This window comes from Gorilla gorilla, chromosome 1, assembly GCF_029281585.2.
Source record: "Gorilla gorilla gorilla isolate KB3781 chromosome 1, NHGRI_mGorGor1-v2.1_pri, whole genome shotgun sequence".
Classification (NCBI taxonomy): Eukaryota; Metazoa; Chordata; class Mammalia; order Primates; family Hominidae; genus Gorilla; species Gorilla gorilla.
The window spans coordinates 16,462,135-16,480,406 of record NC_073224.2 but is presented as its reverse complement, the minus strand read 5'-3'; the positions used below and the strand labels follow the sequence as shown (position 1 = coordinate 16,480,406).

Here is an 18,272-nt window from a genome sequence, read left to right as displayed (position 1 = left end):
CACAACTGAGCTGTTCCCAAGAAGACCCCCCTGCCCTTGCACTCTGCTGCTGGGAAGTGACCTCAAAGCCCTTGGGATGCCATGCCTGACAGGAGGATCTTTGTTTGCCTGGTGGCCTTGGGTCACACTGGACAGTCCCATAATGTGGTTTAGGGTAGGTTGGCTGCATTGAAGAGAACACTGTGACATGGGGGCGGGAGTCCCTGAGCCAAGCCCAGCGGCAGTAATGTGATATGGGGTAGGGGCCCTTTGAGTCCTGCAGTTCGACTTCCTCTGAGGCTGGAGAATAAGACTGGCCATGTGGGAAGTCAGCCATCCCTAGGTGCTGGATGCCAGAAGAGACCCAGGATTCTAAGGCTGGGCAGTGTCCCTGGTTGGCAGAACTCCCCGTGCAGTCACACAGGGTGCCCGGAAGGTAGCACAGCCCAGACTCCACGGGGACAGGACAGTGGAAGCTCTGTTACCTCTCCCGGACTCCCCCATGGGTTTCCTCCCTTGGCTGACTTAAAGTTGTCTCCGTTCCCCATAATAAACTGTAACGGAAAGCGTAGCAGCTTTCAGTGGGTTCTGGGGGCTTTTCTAGTGAGTTATAGAACCGGAGGTGGTTTTGGGAACAACTCACCCGACAGACATGCCGCTGGTGTGAGAAACAAGCCCGGTGTTGGGGACTGGCTCCCCCTAGCGTCCGGTTGGTCTAACTGCCTTTCATATACAGCCTATACGTCATGTTACTGCACTTCGCATACTGCATTTGTTAAAAATTGAAGGTGGGTGGCAACCATGCGTTGAGCAAGCTGACCTGTGGCATTTTCGCAGCAGCATGTGCTCACTTGGTGTCTGTGTCTCATTTTGGTAACTCCTGCAATATTTCAAGCTTTTTTGTTATTGTTCCTTTTGTTCTGGTGATCTGTGATCAGGGATCTTTCATGTTACCTTTGAAATTCTTTAGGGATGCCGAGAACTGCGTCCATACAAGGCAGCAAACTTAATGGAAAAATGGCATGTACATCCTCACTGCTCGCCAGACCAGCCATTCCCCTGTCTCTCTCTCTCCCCCCAGGCCTCCCTATCCCCTGGCACACAACAATACTGAAATTAGGCCAATTAATGACCCTATAATGGCCCCTAAGTGTTGAAGTGAAAGGAAGAGTCACACACCTCTCACTTTAAGGCAAAGGCTAGAGATGATCAATCTTAGTGAGGAAGGCACATCCAAAGCAGAAAGACGCTACTTGTGCCAAAGTCAGCCAAGCTGTGAATGCAAAGAAGTTCTTGAAGGAAATTGAAAGTACTCCAGTGAACACACGAATGATAAAAAAGCGAAACAGTCTTATTGCAGATATGCAGAAAGTGTGCACGGTCTGAATAGAAAATCAAACCAGCCACAACATTTCCTTAATCCAAAGCCTAATCCAGAGCAAGATCCTCTCTTCAATTCTATGAAGGTTGAGAGAAGCGAGGAAGCTGCAGAAGAAAAGCATGCGGTTTAAGGAAAGAAGCCATCACTGTAACATAAAAGTGCAAGGTGAAGCAGCAAGAGCTGATGAAGGCGCTGCAGCAAGTTCTCCAGCAGATCCAGCTAAGATCACTGATGAAGGGGGCCACACTAACAATGGATTTTCAATGCACACAAAACAGCCTTCTATTAGAAGCAGATGCCATCCAGAACTCTCATAGCTAGAAAGAAGCCAATGCCTGGCTCCAAAGCTTCAAAGGACAGGGTGACTCTCTCGTTAGGGGCTCATGCAGCTAGCGACTTCAAATTAAAGCCAATGCTCATTCACTGATTACAACAATTCTAAGGCCCTTAGGAATTATGTTCAATCTACTCTACCTGTGCTGTATAAATGAAACAACAAAGCCTACATGACAGCACATCTGTTTACTGCATGGTTTACTATTTTAAGTCCATTAAAATATTAAAATAGCCATTAACACAACATTCAAGTCTTATTAACTTTCAAGTTAACTTCCATAATTAACTTTCAAGTCTTATTATTTAAGACATTTCATAAGGCTACAGCTGCCTTAGACAATGATTCCTCTGATGGATCTGGGAGAAAATTTTTAAAAACCTGCTGGAAAGGATTCACCATTCTAGATGCCTTAAGAACATTCATGATTCATGGGAGGAGGTCAAAACAGCAACATGAACAGGAGTTTGGAAGATGTTGATTCCAGCCCTCATGGATGACTCTGAGCGATCGCGGACTTCAGGGGAGGAAGTCACTGCAGATGTGGTGGAAACAGCAAGAGAACGAGAATTGGAAGTGGAGCCTGGAGATGGGACTGAATTGCTGCAGTCTCATGAGAAAACATGAATGGATGACAAGTTGCTTCTTATGGATGAACAAAGGAAGTGTTTTCTTGAGATGGAATCTACTTCTGGTGAAGATGCTGTGCACACGGTTGAAATGACAACAAAGGATTTAGAATTGACATCGACTTAGTTGATAAAGCAGTGGCAGGGTTTGAGAAGAGTGACTCTAATTTTTAAAGATGTTATGTGGATAAACTGCTATCAAACAGCAACACATGCTACAGAGAAGTCTTTTGAATGGAAGAGTCAATTGATGTGACAAACTTCATTGTCTTAAGAAATTGCCACAGCAACCCCAAACTCCAGCAGCCACCACCCTAATTAGTCAGCAGCCACCAACATTGAGGCAAGACCCTCCCCCAGCAAAAAGATGGCAACTCACTGAACACTCAGATGATCATTAGCATTTTTTAGCAACAAAGTATTTTAAAATTAAGGTAAATACATTGGCTTTTTTGGACATAATGCTACTGCATACTTAGTAGACTACATTACAGCCTATAAAAGCATTTTATATCCACTTGGAAACCAAACATTTCATGGGACTTGCTTTATTGCAGTATTTGCTGTATTGCAATGGTCTAGAAGCAAACCCATGGTTTCTCCAAGGTATGCCTTTTAGTTTGACCCCAGACTGCACTCCAAAGCAGCGGCCTTATTCTACACTCCTCACAGCACCTCTGGGCTCACCTAATGTGCCATCATCACTCAGACTTCAACATCACCTAGTACTGCAGTTCCCACCACCCGCCCGAACCACCCCCGCCCCAACCCACCCCGAGCTAAAGCAGTATCTCATTATGGTTTTAATTATGATTCTCCAGTTACTAAATAGTTTAAGCATCTCCTTATATTTTGCTGTTGTCAACCTCATGAAATAACAGCTACTCAGTTAGGTAATGTAGAAGGTAAAATGGCCCCAAGCATTTTTATCTCCTCTCTTTGGCCACAGGATCCTGAAACTGAAAACGACCTTTGGGTCCCAACTATCCACGGCTTTCCCACAAAGCTCTGAAAATAAGAGTTGAGAAAAAAGTATTGAGGTACTGGACAAACACATCAGTGTCTTGAGAATGTGTCCCCTACCTTCCAGCAAACAAACTGTTGCTTCTCTATGCAGTGCCTGGCCTCAGTTTCCTTCCACATGTCACCCACAGCCAGCCTCGGAGATCCTCCTGCCTAGGGCTGCCCTTGACCAGAGAGATCTGCTTGCAGCAAAGCCACAGGGACACCAGTGGCTCCTCAGAGCTTGCGTGGTCAAGGGCTGAGGAAGGGCGTGTGTTTCAAGCCATTTCTATAAAACACCCTGTGGGAGCAGACCTGAGGGAGAGGGGCAACCGCCACACAGGTATGGGGGAGAAACGTTCCCTGGAGATCAGAGGCCGAGGCAGGGCCCACCTGGCTTGCTGAAGAACAGAGAGGCCATCATGCTGGGTCTGCAGGGAGCAGGGGGCACAGTGGTGACGAGAGAGGAACAGCTCGGGGTGGATTATGTAGCACTTCCCAGGCCACTGCGAAGCTTTCCCGGAATTAATCTGAGTTGCTGCAGGGCCTTGAGTGCAGCGGGGGCAGGCTCTTGCTTAGTTTTTATTTTCATTGTTTTAATAAATTTCATTGTGTATATTTAAGGTATGCAACGTGATGTTACAAAGTACAAACAGATAGCAAAATGGTCACTACAAGGGAGCAATTAACATTCCCATCACCTCCCAGAGTCAACCACTTTTAGGATTTTGTGGCAAGAGCAGCCAGTCTAGTCATTTAGCAGGAACTCCCAAAACAGTGCAATTTTATTACCTACATTCCTCCTGTTGTACATCGGATCACCAGACTGGTTCATCCTACATATTTTAAAGTAGAAACCCATCTACCTGCTGGGTTGAGAATGCATTGTTGGAGCAGTGGGAGGAAATGAGGTCCCCAGGTCTCCTGGGCAGGAGAGGACAGTGCCAGTGGGCCACGGTGGGGGACTGGCGGGGAGCAGGTAAGATGAGGTCAAGGTCTTTGGCTACAGGAAAAGCCTGCAGGATTCCTTTGCAGACCTACTGTGGACTGTTAGAGAAAACAACTCAGAGACAGCTCTGAGATGTCTGAGGACTGCAGGGATTGGGCCCCTGGGCGAGTCTGGGATGGAGGAAGTGGTTGGACCTGGAAGAGGGTTTGGAAGAGAGACCCACGTCGGAGAGGCAAGTGTGAGGTCACCATGGGGGGCTGGATAGGACAGAGAGGCCACACGAGGATGCCAAGGGTCCTTCCACATGAAGAGGGTGGAGTGGAGAGGACACAAGGGAGACGGAGGAGCATCAGCAAGGCCAGAGGAAGCCCTTGTGGAGGGAATGTCCCTACACAAAAATCCATTCAAAACAGACAAGGGCTTAATTGTAAGGTCTGAAACTGTAAAGCCAGTAGAAGAAAACACAGGTGAAAAACTCCATGACACTGGCCTAGGTTTTAGGGTTGTATCACTTCTTGCATATGACCCTAAAAGCACATGCAACAAAAGAAAAATAAACATACATGATTGCATAGAGCTAAAAAGCTTCTGCACAGCAAAGGAAATCATTAACAGAGTGAAGACAACTCACAAATCGGGATAGAGTATTTGCAAACCATACATTAGGTAGGGGGTTAATATCCAAAATATACATGGAACTCAAACTCAATAGCAGGAAAGCAAATAAACGACTAAAAAATGAGCAAAGAACCTGAAGAGACACTTCTCAAAGGAAGACACACCAATGGCCAACAGGTATATAAAAAAATGCTCAACATCGTTAATCATCAGGGAAACGTAAACCAAATCACAATGAGATTATCTCACACTTCTTAGAATGACTAATTTCAAAGAAAATAAATGTTGGCGAGTATGTAAATTATTATAGCCATTATGGAGAAGCATATGGAGGTTATTCAAAAACTTAAAAAGAGTACCGTGACCCAGCAATCCTACTGCTAAGTATTTTCCCAAAGGAAACGACATGAATATATGGAAGAGATACCCACACTCCTGTGTTTCTTAGAGCACTTTTACAACAGCCAAGATATGGAATCAACCTACATGGTCTAGAAGCAAAGTGATAAAGGGATAAAGTGGATAAATGGCTTAAGAAAATGTGGTGTATACACATCATGGAATACTATTTGGCCATAAAAAAAAGAAACCCTGCCATTTGCAACATGGGTGAATCTACAGGACATTTATATTAAGTGAAATAAGCCAGAAACAGGACAAATATTGCATGATCTCACTTATATGTGGAATCAAAATGTTGATTTATAGAATTAGAAAGTAGAACGGTGGTTAGCAGGGGCTGAGACAAGAGGATTTGGGGAAATTCTAGTCAGAGGGTACAGAGCTCCTACTATACAAGAATAAACTCAGGGTCTATTGCACAGCATGGTGACTTCAGCTGATAACCGTGTACTGTACGCAGTTGGCCCTCAGTATCTGACTGTCCCACATATGTGCAGAGGGAGGGCTGACTGCAGGGGACTTGAGCATCTGCGGATTTTGGTATCCATGAGGGGGTCCTGGAACCAATCCCCCTTAGGCACAGAGGGATGACTGTATTTGAAATTGCTGAGTGTAGATTTCAAATGTTCTCACCACAAAAAAAAACATGAGATGGATACATTAATCTGCTTGTCACTCCACAATGTACATAGATATCAAAACATCACACTGTGCCCCATAAATATATAATTTTCTTAAATAGAAAGAGGTTGTGATTGACAGGGTGGGATGTTGCTGGTCAGCTAGGTTAGGTGAGGATGGTGAAGCCACTGTCAGACCTGGTGATGTGGAGACACTTTGATGTTGTGGGAGACTCTGTGCCATCAGGACCTGTCCGGGCAAGCATCACAGGTGTGCAGGGCAGGGGCAGGGATGCTCAGGGATGACAGCGGACTGCAGCAGGCGGAGACAGTGAGAAAGACAAACTGGAGGTCTCAGGGTCGGGATGTTGTTGGCGTGCTGACAAAGATTCTCTACTTGGCCAAACTCTGGCCAGGCTCTGGAATCTTCTCCTAGGGCCCTCTTTGCCCTTTCTTAAGAGATCCAGTTTTAGCAAGAACCCTAATTTGGTTTAACCATAGTATCTGACCACCCTCAATGGTACCTGACTGGGTTCCTCTCTGACCGTTTGCAGCCAATGTCTGATCGCCCTGCCTGCCTGCAGCAAGGACTCTGTGAGGTGGGTTTAGCTAGAGCCCCCTCAGCCCTGATGTCTCCTCATAGTCATTCCCACCCATGGACCCTATACTGCTCCTCGCTTCTCCAACCCCTGCCCTGCTATGTCGGGGTGGAGCCCCATCTCACCCCAGGCCCCAAGGAAAGGGTTCCACACCCATCTCAATGGTCCCAAACAAAGTCCTCCTCACCGTGCTTTAGCGAGTGTCACGAGGAATTTTCCTTTGACACTGGAGGGTGGCCAGGGCAGGGGGAAGAGGCCAGGTGGACACACGGAGACGAAGCAAACGAGCTGACACAAACCCACTTTATTCAGCATTGAGCCAGCCCAGTCGCTGGGCAGGTCAAACTCACAGACATCGCACCAAGGGCCAGGGACTCGGAAGGGCTGAAAGGCTCCATCTGGAAATGGGCACCGCTCACAAGCCCAGCTATCCCCGAATCTCAACATCTGTCTGCATCTATGTCCCCGACTTTGCAATCCTGTCCCCAGTGCTGAGTTTCTGTCGACTAATTTATCTACACACAAGGATGCTGCAGGCAACTGAGCTAACTGCTACAAGCTTTGCAAAATTCAACTATTAAAGGAAATGGGAGGAGGGAAAGAGCTAGAGAGAACAGCAAGATGAGACACCATGGCAGGGCCTGGAGATGCTAAATGGGGTTAGCCACCTGCCAGCCCCCTCACCCAGGGAAACAGAGGAGGAGGCTTCCTTCTGCAGAGGCAGGTGGAGCACAGGGAGGGCTCCTGGGAGGCACAGGAGTGGGGTTGGGGCCAGGAAGGGGGAGGTGGACAGAGCGACTTGGATAAGGCTGGGCGGGGCCCACGCCCACCTCAAGAAGGGGGCCGCCTCCTCAGGAGGCATCAAGGTGCAATCCAGTCTTCCTTTCTCTCCCTGAAAACCTGAGTTCCAGCCTTCACAGAGCCTCAGGCGCATTCTTCTTTCTGGATGCTAACCCCAAATCCGACACTCAATGGTGCACCTCAGGTACCTGCCAAGGATCTGTGGGCCCACATGGAAGGTGCAGGGTCTGGGTCCCTGGATGACGAGGTGAGGGGCAGATGGGTGACCAGGGAAGGGCATGACCCAGAGCTGCCGGGACTCATGGAGGATGGGCTGTGGCTAGGACTTCAGGAAGGGACGGGCACAGGTGGGAAGGGTCCTCAGGTCCAGCCTCTACCGGGAGGTGTTTGCAGCCCCCAAAACACGCCTCGGGGTGAAGGATAAATGGACATTGTTGAAACACGCAACTATGTAGATGGACCCAAGGCCAGGCACCTGCCACGCTTCCCTGGCAGCCATACGCTGACACTTCCCATGGAGATGAGGATCCATCCTCCTGCCTCCAGCTCTGGGACTGCTGCGGGTTGGCGCCATCACTGCATGGGAGGGGAGAGGGAAAGACAGAGAGACAAAAAGAGAAAGAGACACACAGAGGCAGAGACAGAGGCAAAAGGAGAGAGCGAAAAAGAGAGAGAGAGCACATGAGACAGCGCATGAGGTACTGTCCTGAGCACAACAAACCCAGGGCCTGGCCCAGACTTCCGTCTCCCCAGGGCCAAAGCCTTGTCACCTATGGCTGGCACGGGCAACTGAACCGTTCAGGGCCATCTGGGTTGCTGCAGGGTCTGGGGTTCAGGCCAGGCCCTGGGCAGAGGCAGAAGAAAAGCCCTGAGGTTGGGTTTCTTGGCTGCTTCTGCCTTCAGGACCCCAGGGCGAGGCAGGAGCCTTCCATGCTCGGGCACTTGGGATGCCAAGTGCCCTCCTTTGTGAAGGTCAGGGACACCTCAGACCCTCCTCAACTTAAAACCCCTTCCCATCACCTTCCCTGACCACCCACCCATTCCCGAAATTCAGCCCTGCAAGGCCACGGCAGTGGGAGTCAGGCTGGGCTTTTAAGCCTTGACTTCGGGCAATGGTCCCCCAATGGCTCGCTGCTGCCTGCGTCCACCCTGGCCCGATGGTGGGCACACCCAGCGGGGCTCCCGCACCTGCAGCAGCATGCTGAGGCCCAGGTTGCGATGCTTCTTCTCCAGCTCTGAGACCGCCTGCAGCAGTGACCTGAACCGCTCAGTGGGGTCAGCCAGCTCGTCCTCAGGGAGCCCCTCCTCCTTCTCAGCCTCCTGCAGGAAATGCTCCTCCTCCTCCACAAAGAAGGCCCGCAGCTTCTTGTAGTCGGTCAGTGCCTTCTTCCTACGGTCCATCACGTGTCCCTGCAAACGGGTGGCAGGAAAAGACCTGTGTCCTCACCCACCCTCCCCAGGGGAAGGGGAACCTGTTTGCTCTTGAAGGAGTTAAGAACATGCCACTCCAAAACATGCTGCTCAGGCACATCGACTATTAGGCCAGGCACAGTGGCTCACGCTTGTAATCCCAGCACTCCAGGAGGCCAAGGCAGGCGGATCATGAGGTAAGGAGTTCAAGACCAGCCTGACCAACATGGTGAAACCCCGTCTCTACTAAAAATACAAAAATGAGCCAGGCGTGGTGGCACACCTGTAATCCCAGCTAATCGGGAGGCTGAGGCAGGTGAATCACTTGAATCTGGGAGGCGGAGGTTGCAGTGAGCCCGAGTTCATGCTACTGCACTCCAGCCTGGGCGACAGAGCGAGACTCCATCTCAAAAAAAAAAAAAAAAAGCCAGGCACAGGGGCTCACGCCTATAACCCCAGCACTTTGGGAGGCTGAGGCAGGCAGAACATGAGGTCCGGAGATTAAGACCATCCTGGCCAACCTGCTGAAACCCCGTCTCTACTACAAATACAAAAATTAGCTGGGTGTGGTGGCACACGCCTGTAGTCCCAGCTACTTGGGAGGCTGAGGCAGGAGAATCGCTTGAACCTGGGAGGCAGAGGTTGCAGTGAGCCAAAAAAAAACAAAAAACAAAAAAAAACAATAACAGAAGAGGCCAAGCACGGTGCCTCATGCCTGTAATCACAGTACTTTGGGAGGCTGAGGTGGGAGGATTGCTTGAGCCCAGGAGTTCGAGACTAGCCTGGGCAACAGTGAAAACCTATCTCTACTAAAAATCAAAAACATTAGCCAGGCATAGTGGTGCACACCTATGGTCCCAGCAACTCCGGAGGCTGAGGTAAGACGATCACTTGAGCCCAGGAGTTTGAGGCTGCAGTGAGCTATGATCATACCACTGCACTCCAGCCTGGGCCAACAGAGCAAGGCCTTTTTTTAAAAAAAATCAAAAAACAGTGCAAGATCACCCTGACCTCCATTCTGCTTCTTAAAAGCAAATGAAATTCCCAAGTGAAAGACGCCCTCCCCATATCAAATAAAATGATTTTATCATCAAGGACAACAGGAAGTCAAGGCCGACAGAATTTGGTACAGACCTTGTGAAAACAACTCTTTCAAGCGTCCCCACATCATGTAGTTGCTTTTTTACAAGTGGCTAGTCTTTGTCCAAGTCAGTATATAAGTGATTTAATTTTGCCACTTTGAGTCTTCATTTCATTATAAGGGAGCCTGTGCTGTATAAAACTTGTGTTAAATTAATATGCCTGGCTGGACACGGTGGCTCACACCTGTAATCCCAGCACCTTGGGAGGCTGAGGTGGTTGGATCACTTGAGGTCAGGAGTTCAAGACCAGCCTGGCCAACATGGTGAAACCCCATCTTCACTAAAAATACAAGATTAGCCAGGCGTGGTGGTGCACACCTGTAGTCGCAGTTACTCGGGAGGCTGAGGCAAGAGAACCACTTGAACCAAGGAGGTGGAGGATGCAGTGAGGCAAGATCACGCCACTGCACTCCAACCTGGGCAACAGAGCAAGACTCCATCTCAAAAAAAAAAAAAAAATCCTATGTTTTTTCTCCCATTAACCCATCTCCCTTTATTATTTTTTTTTTTTGAGATAGGGCCTCACTCTGTCACCCAGGTTGGAGTGCAGTGGTGCCATCACAGTTCACTGCAGCCTCAACCTCTTGGGCTTAAGTGATCCTCCCACCTCAGCCTCCCAAGTAGCTGGGACCACAGATGCAACACCACACCTGGCTAATTTCTTAATTTTTGTATAGATGGTGGTCTCACTATGTTACCCAGGCTGGTCTTGAACTCCTAGCCTCAAGCAATCCTCCTACACCTCAGCCTCCCAAGTTGCTGGGATTACAGGCATGCCCACTGCACCTGACCCTGTTAGTTTAGCTTATGTCAGTTTAATTCTCCCGCCCAGCCTGGGGCCCTAAAAGGGGAGAAATAGAGTTCTTTCTCCCCTACACTGCAGTGCTCAGCTGCACATGAAGACTGTCCCTCTCCCATCTCCCATGGCCAAGGGGACAGTAAATCCTTGAGTGGCCCTGCTAGGTCTAGAGCCTGTCAGGCACGTGACTGTCAGGGCAGGACACACACCCATCTTGCCAGCAACTGTCCCTGCTGTGCCCACACCAGAACTCCAATGGCTGAAAACCATCCCATCAGCCTTCAACAAATAGCATTCACACTTGCCACTCTTCAGCTGGTTTTCAGCCAACTCCTAACCTTGCAAACAGGAGAGCAGAGCAGGATGCTACTCTGATTTTACTCAGTCATGGATGGCTTCCACCTGGCCCTGGGCCACACAGGGCAGGTGACAGCCATAGTCATGAGAGGCCCAGGCTTTTGTTGCTGAGAATGCAAATGACAGCTGGGTGTCTGCTGGTTGGCTGATGCGACACGCTGCAAACTCCTTCCTTTGGATTTAGGTGGCTTCTCTCATCCCAGCATCTAAGCCACCAACCCCCAAAACAGGACAGATTGAAAGCTCCAACCTGCTAAAATCTGTGGGCAAAACAATTCCCTTGGGGTAACACAGGGTTACTGAAAACTTGGAGGTCCCCAAAGCCTTCCAGCCTCACTTGCACTGGGCAGTGTTGACCGCTCACAAGGCAAGGAGAAGTTCAGAGCAGCCCCAAGGGCAGTGTGGAGTGCCAGCGGTCTGACTGGCATCAGGGACCCCATGTGTAACCCGTCACTGTCTGAGGGAGGCCTGCACCTCAGGCCTGTGGATAGCAGGCAAGGGCTTGGCAGCACCAGGAGCACAGAGCCCACCTCAGCCTCAAGCTGGGGTAAAAACATGGGCCTCAGCCTCGAGGTGCAGCCAGTTACCCAAGAGCTGCTGCACCTGTGAAAAGCACTCTGTCTTTCAGGTTAAAAGAAGGAGGCAGGAATTTATGAAACGCAGAGAAAATGGCACACAGGTTTTTACCACACGAGGAAAAAGTCACCAAATAGAGTTTAAACGACTAAAGAGCTTTACTGGTGAGTAACCTAAAAGAATCTAGTGGAATATCCCCTTGGGATATAATACTGTGGAAGGCACCCAAGGAAAGTAACGCTGCTGTGGTCTGAATGTCTGTGTCCTCCCCAAATCCCCATGCTGAAATCCTCATCCCTCAGGTGATGGCGTTAGGAGGCAGGACCCTTGGGAGGTGATGAGGTTGTGAGGGTGGAACTCTCAAGAACGGAATCAGTGTCCTTACACAAAGGACCCCAGAGACACCCTCACTTCTTCCACCATGTGAGGACACAGTGAGAAGGCACCATCTATGAACCAGGAAGCGCCCTCACCAGACAGGAAATCTGCCAGTTCCTTGATCTTGGACTTCTAGCCTCTAAAAAATAATGAGCAACTCTCAGATCAGAACAAGAGGACCACAGAAAATTACAGATGTGTTCTAAAAAAGAAAAAAAAATTAGCACTTTGCGAGGCCAAGGCGGGAGAACCGCTTAAGGTCAGGAGTTTGAGACCAGCCTGGGCAACACAGCAAGACCCCCACCTCTAGAAAAGCATTTTAAAATTAACCAGGTGTGGTAGCACATGCCTATAGTCCCAGAGGCTGAGGTGGGAGGATCGCCTGAGGCCAGTTCGAGCTGCAGTGAGCTACAATCATGCCATTGCACTTCAGCCTGGGTAATGAAGTGAGGCTCTGTCTCTTGGGGAAAAAAAAAAAAAAAAAGTAAGTCTGATGCTGCCATCGCCTACAGGTAAAATGTGAGGAGAAAAAGGCTTCCACTGGCTTTGGCTAGATTCTATATGAGAAATACAAACACATCCTAAAAAAATACCCTGAAGCTCACTAAAGTCCAGAGGCCCCTCCTCCAACCAACCAGCTGAGCAGTTCAGAGGCCTGGCCCACTTGGCCTGGTGGTCCCTTTGTCTAGAGCCCTGAGCCCACAGTCCCCTCATTCTAGGCTGCCCCAGGTCCCCCCCACTTGCCTTCCACACTGCAGCTGCTGACTCTGCCTGGCCATGCAGGTCCCGGGCGTCATTCAAGTCCTTTCTCATGATTTCCACAGACCCCTTGTTCTCCTGGAAAGAAAAGAAGGTCACCAGGGGTGGGTAGAAGCTCTGGGTCCCCCAACCCAGCCCAGTACTGAGGGACATCACCCCAGCTGACTGCACACAGTCTGACCATCCCAGAGATAACCTCGAAGCCCTGTTGTCTAGGGCAGGAACGCACAGGCAGTCAAAAGGTTTCTTGGGCTTCACACCTATTCAGAAGGATCTGGGTGCTGGGGCTAAGGGGACTGTCTAGGTGGGTTTACGAGTTCTGTGTCTGTAAGTGGCCCTGTTCAGTGTGAGTTCGGCCTGTACCAAAGGTCTGCACAGCCTGCCCTACACCCTGTCCTGCCTGAGCCGGATGGGGGTCGCTCTGCCGGTGGCAGGACCCCCAATGCAGGAGGAGCACCCAGGGACACAGTCTGGCTGGCTTCCCCTCCCCTGTATTCAAGAGCAGGACCCCAGGCTGGCTGTTGTCTCCTATTCTGTGTCCCACAACCAACCCGCCATGGGCAAGGCTCCAGACTCCCGGACCCGCTGCTGCCAGACTCTCAGAGCGGGTTTCTGAAAGATGGGAGAGGGGACAGGGGGTGCAGGAGAGGGCTGGGTGGCCCGGGGAGCAGACGAGAAGGTGGGCCAGGCCTGTGGACACAGTGGAATACAGAGGAGCAAGAGGCGTGATGTCTCCCCCAAGGGAAGAGTGAGTGGAGGAATCAATCTGTAGGAACTAGAGGGGGTCTACGAGGGCGAGACAGGGCAGAGCTAGTGATGGGACCACAAAGATGGCCGCTGGTGGGGGAAGGACTTCGTAGAAGGTAGGGGGTGGGGAGATAAGGCACCGCCCAGCAGGGGACACCAAGACGGAGACGGGGACCAGACTCCGAAAAGACGCAGGAAATATGGGGAGGCAAGCCGCAGGAGGGAGGGGCCCAGCACACGCTGGAGCGGGGACCCGTGGCGGTGAGGGGAGGGGGACAATCGGGGGACAGGGACAGTGGAGACGGGAAGGGCCCAGGGCTCAGGGGGACCGGGGAGGGGGCGGAGAGGCGCCGGGCACCGTCCGGGGTGGGGCACGGGACCCCGCGGCGCGCACCTTGCCGCGCAGCGCCTTCCTCCAGCGCGGTTCCCACTCGGGCGGCTCGGGGCCCGCAGCCATACGGCAGGCGGAGCAGAGCGGGCCGGCGTCGGCGCGGCACAGCAGCTGCAGCGCGGCCTCGCTGGCCGGGCCGTCGCGCGCGGGCGCCGCGGCCGCCTCCTCGAGCGCCAGAAGGCGGCGGCTGAGCGGGGGCCTGCCGGGCTCCACGGCGCGCTGCCAGCAGTCGTCGGCGCACTCGGGGCACGGGAAGGGCCCGTCCTCCTCGGCCCAGAAGCGCACCACGCACGCCCGACAGAAGCGGTGGCCGCAGTCGGCGCGCACCGGTTCCCGGGGCGCGCGCTGGCACAGGGCGCAGGCGGCCTCGGCGGGGCCCGCAGGGAGCGCCAGGGCTGCGGGCGGCGGGGCCGGCAAGGGCGCAGGAGCGGCTGGGGAGGGCCGGAGACCTAGACGGCCGACGACCGGACGGAGACCAGCAACAGGACGACGACGCCAACGCCAACGCCGGGGACGCGCACGGGGCGGGGTCGGGGACGCGCACGGGGCGGGGTCCGGACCGCGGAGCGCTCTGCCGACGAGATCCTGGCAGCGGTGTGCTGCAGCCGGAGGTCCTGGCCGCGCTGCGCTCCACAGACAAGATCCTGGCAGCAGTGTACTGCATCCTTAGGTCCTGGCCGCGGTGGGCTTCTCCGCCTGGATCCTAGCGGCGGTGCGCTCGTCCGCCTTGATTTTGGCAACTATGCTCTCCACCTGCAAGGTCCTGGCAGCGGCGCACGTCACCCCGCAAGTCCTGGCAGCTGCGCGCTTCACTCTCCTGCCTGCGGACCGGCCCAAGTCGTATCCTGAAATCTTACTGGGACTGTCCCTTCCTACATCAGTAACTCCTGCGAAAGAGGGAAACAAAGTTTTATTTTTACTTGAAGGTTCCATTTTTAAAAGGTTGTTTTTGTAAGCTGCTAGGATCTGAGCTGCGCGTACCCCCGCGGTAGCTCGCCTGCGTGGGCTGGGGACGGGGCGGGAAATGGCCTGCGTGGGCCTCCTCCGCTGCTCTCATCCTGCACGGACCCGCCCTGCATGGGCACGCCCTGCGTGCACGGGCCTGCCCGCGTGGACGTGCCCTGCGTTCACCCTTCCTTCAGGGACCCGCCCTTGAACCGCCCTCCGGACGTGGACACTCGTATACGCCCACCCTGCGTGGGATCTCCCTGCGTGGACCCATCCCGCTGAGCCTCTTCTCGCGCAGCCTCCCTCTGGCCCCCTGGGAAGCTACCCTGGTTGTCCGCTGTCTCCTGGCTGGTGGGAGCTCTCACTGATTCTGTGATGATGCATGACAGAAGAGCATTTGTTAGCTTTGCTTTTCTTTTCTTTCTTTTTTGAGACAGCCTCGCTCTGTTGCCAGGCTTGAGTGCAGTGGCGCGATCTCGGCTCACTGCAACCTCCGCGTCCCGGGTTCAAGCGATTCTCCTGCCTCAGCCTCCCGAGTAGCCGGTATTGCAGGCGCCTGCCAAGACGCCCGGCTAATTTTTGTATTTTTAGTACAGACGGGGTTTCACCATGTTGGCCAGGCTGGCCTCGAACTCCTGACCTCGTAATCCACCCGCCTCTGCCTCCCAAAGTGCTGGGATTACAGGCGTGAGCCACTACACCCGGCCGTTAGCTTTTCTTTAAAAAATAAATTTAAAGGAAAGAAATAAGCCTTTGGGAAGAGCAATCTTGTGTTTTTGTTTTTTAATTATTTTGAAAACAAGCAAGCATGGTTAAAATAAGATTGTGCAAGTTTTGCATTTTAAAAATTAATCTGGGCCGGGCGCCGTGGCTCATGCCTCTAATCCCAGCACTTTGCGAGGCCGAGGCGAGCGGATCACAAGGTCAAGATATGAGACCATCCTGGCTCATGGTGAAACCCCGTCTCTACTAAAAATACACAAATTAGCCGGGCGTAGTGGCGCATGCCTGTAATCCCAGCTACTCAGGAGGCTGAGGCAGGAGAATCATTTGAACCAGGGAGTCGGAGGTTGTGGTGAGCCAAGACCGTGCCACTGCACTCTAGCCTGGCGACAGAGCGAGACTCTGTCTTAAAAAACAAAAACAAAAACAAAATTTTATAAATCTGTATTCCAAGCAAGCGCAGGATCTAATGAGGTATTTTTGTCTTTGTGAAGATTTTTTAAATCGACTTGGACATGCACTAGATGCCCGTGGGAAACATGAATAGTAAACCGAGGTTATTTCTGTGTAGTAAAGATTAGAGGCTTCCAGCCGATCCTTGCTGATATTGTTGAGTCAACTAGGAACTTGCTGGAGAGAAAAGTAAAAAATATAAAAAATTAGCAAACTTCATAATGAACTAATCTTGTGAATGAGAAAATATCAAAAATGATAATTAAAGGCAAATAGCCAAATTAGGAACATTGTAGCCACAAATATACAAAGAGTTTATAAAATTAGGTAAGGAAAAGCATGATGGAAAATACACCTTGTCATGGGATTTTTCAAATCACAAAAAAAACCCACACAAATGATTGAACACACATGAGAAAAAAATGTACACTCTGCCCAGTTAAGAAAGAGGAAAATAAAACGAGACTCTTTCTTTCTACTATTAAGTAAGCAGACAAAAAAAAAAAAAAAAGGAAACTTGGCCGGGAGCCGTGGCTCAGGCCTGTAAACGCAGCACTTTGGGAGGCCGAGGCGGGTGAATCATCTGAGGTCAGGAGTTCAAGACCAGCCTGGCCAACATAGTGAAACCCTATCTCTACTAAAAATACAAAAATTAGGCTGGATGTGGTGGCACACGCCTGTAATCCCAGCACTTTGGGAGGCTGAGGCAGGTGGATCACAAGGTCAAGAGATCGAGACCATCCTGGCCAACATGGTGAAACCCCATCTCTACTAAAAATACAAAAATTAGTTGGGCATGGTGGTGCACGCCTGTGGTCCCAGCTACTTGAGAGGCTGAGGCAGGAAAATAGCTGGAACCGGGAGACGAAGGTTGCAGTGAGCCGAGATCATGCTACTACACTCCAACCTGGCGACAGAGCAAGACTCCCTCTGTCTCAAAAAAAAAAAAAAAAGAAATACAAAAATTAGCCAGGTATGGTGGCACGTGCCTGTAATCCCAGCTATTTGGGTGGCTGAGGCAGGAGAATCGCTTGAACCTGGGCGGTGGAGGTTGCAGTGAGCCGAGATCGCACCACTGCACTCCAGCCTGGGCAACAGAGTGAAACTCCATTTCAAAAAAACAAAAAAAAAAAAACACTTGATTCTGTGAATACTGCTTCTTGTAATCCACGCAGCAGTATCAATTAAGGATTTTCTGATTGGAATTCCTTTTCTTAGAAAACAAGCTATAAAAATAACAGGAAATGAAAATAATAAAAATTGGGTTGTAAAAAATTGGGCTGTTTTGTTTTGTTTAGAAATGTGGCTGGGAGAGGTGGCTCATGCCTGTAATCCCAGCACTTTGGGAGGCTGAGGTGAGTGGATAGCTTGAGCCCAGTAGTTCAACACCAGCCTGGGGAACATGGCAAGAACCTGTCTGTACAGAAAATTTTTAAAATTTAGCTGGGCGTGGTGGCACGCACCTGTGGACCCAACTACTTGGGAGGCTGAGGTGGGAGGATCACCCGAGCACAGGAGATTGAGCCTGTAGTGAGCCGTGATCATGCCACTGCACTCCAGCCTGGGAAATGGGAGAATTTTTTAAGACCTTGTCTTAAAAAAAAGAAAGAGAGGGAGAGAGGTGGGGGTGGGGGGTGGGGGAGAGAAGGAAGGAGTGGAGGGAGGGAGGAAGGAAGGAAGAAAGGGAAAAGAGAGAAAGAAGAAAGGAAGGAAAGAAAGGGAAGGAAGGAAGGAGAAAAAGAAAAAGAAGGAAGGAAAGAGAGGGAGGGAGGAAGGGAGAGGAAGAAAGAGAGAGAAGAAAGAAAGAAAGAGAAATGTATGTCATATCACTATTCATTTTGGAGAAAAAAAAAAAAACGAAGGTCCAATACTGGGGGCATGGCTTAGCAAATGGTAGCAGCCATGAACTTGCACATGTGTGCATTAGAGACTTTTGGAAGTAGACACTGGCAAAGATTGTTGCCTGAAAGCCTCTCTCCCTTACCACCAGCAGAATCCACATTGTGTGGTGCCAGCATCCCCACTTCCCAAGACAGGGTGGCTGGTGTAGGTGCCAAGGGGAACCCTTGGTCCTCTCAAATTTTGATGAAAAATTGCAAAAGGCTGGTCGCGGTGGCTCACGCCTGTAATCCCAGCACTTTGGGAGGCCGAGGCTGGCAGATCACAAGGCCAGGAGATGGAGACCATCCTGGCCAACACGGTGAAACCCCATCTCTACTGAAAATACAAAAATTAGCCGGGCATGGTGCTGCATGCCTGTAGTCCCAGCTACTTG

At 51.1% G+C, this 18,272-nt stretch overlaps 1 protein-coding gene across 1 annotated transcript; it reads right to left on the bottom strand.

Moving 5' to 3' along the window:
- Positions 1 to 6,802: 6,802 nt before the first annotated feature.
- On the bottom strand, positions 6,803 to 14,533 carry RNF187 (ring finger protein 187; the record flags this gene model as incomplete). Its single annotated transcript, XM_063707579.1, has 3 exons — positions 6,803 to 8,724; positions 12,721 to 12,813; positions 13,877 to 14,533. Coding segments are annotated over 3 exons (1,068 nt in total), but the record flags the coding sequence as incomplete, so codon positions are not given.
- Between the last annotated feature and the right edge of the window lie 3,739 nt (positions 14,534 to 18,272).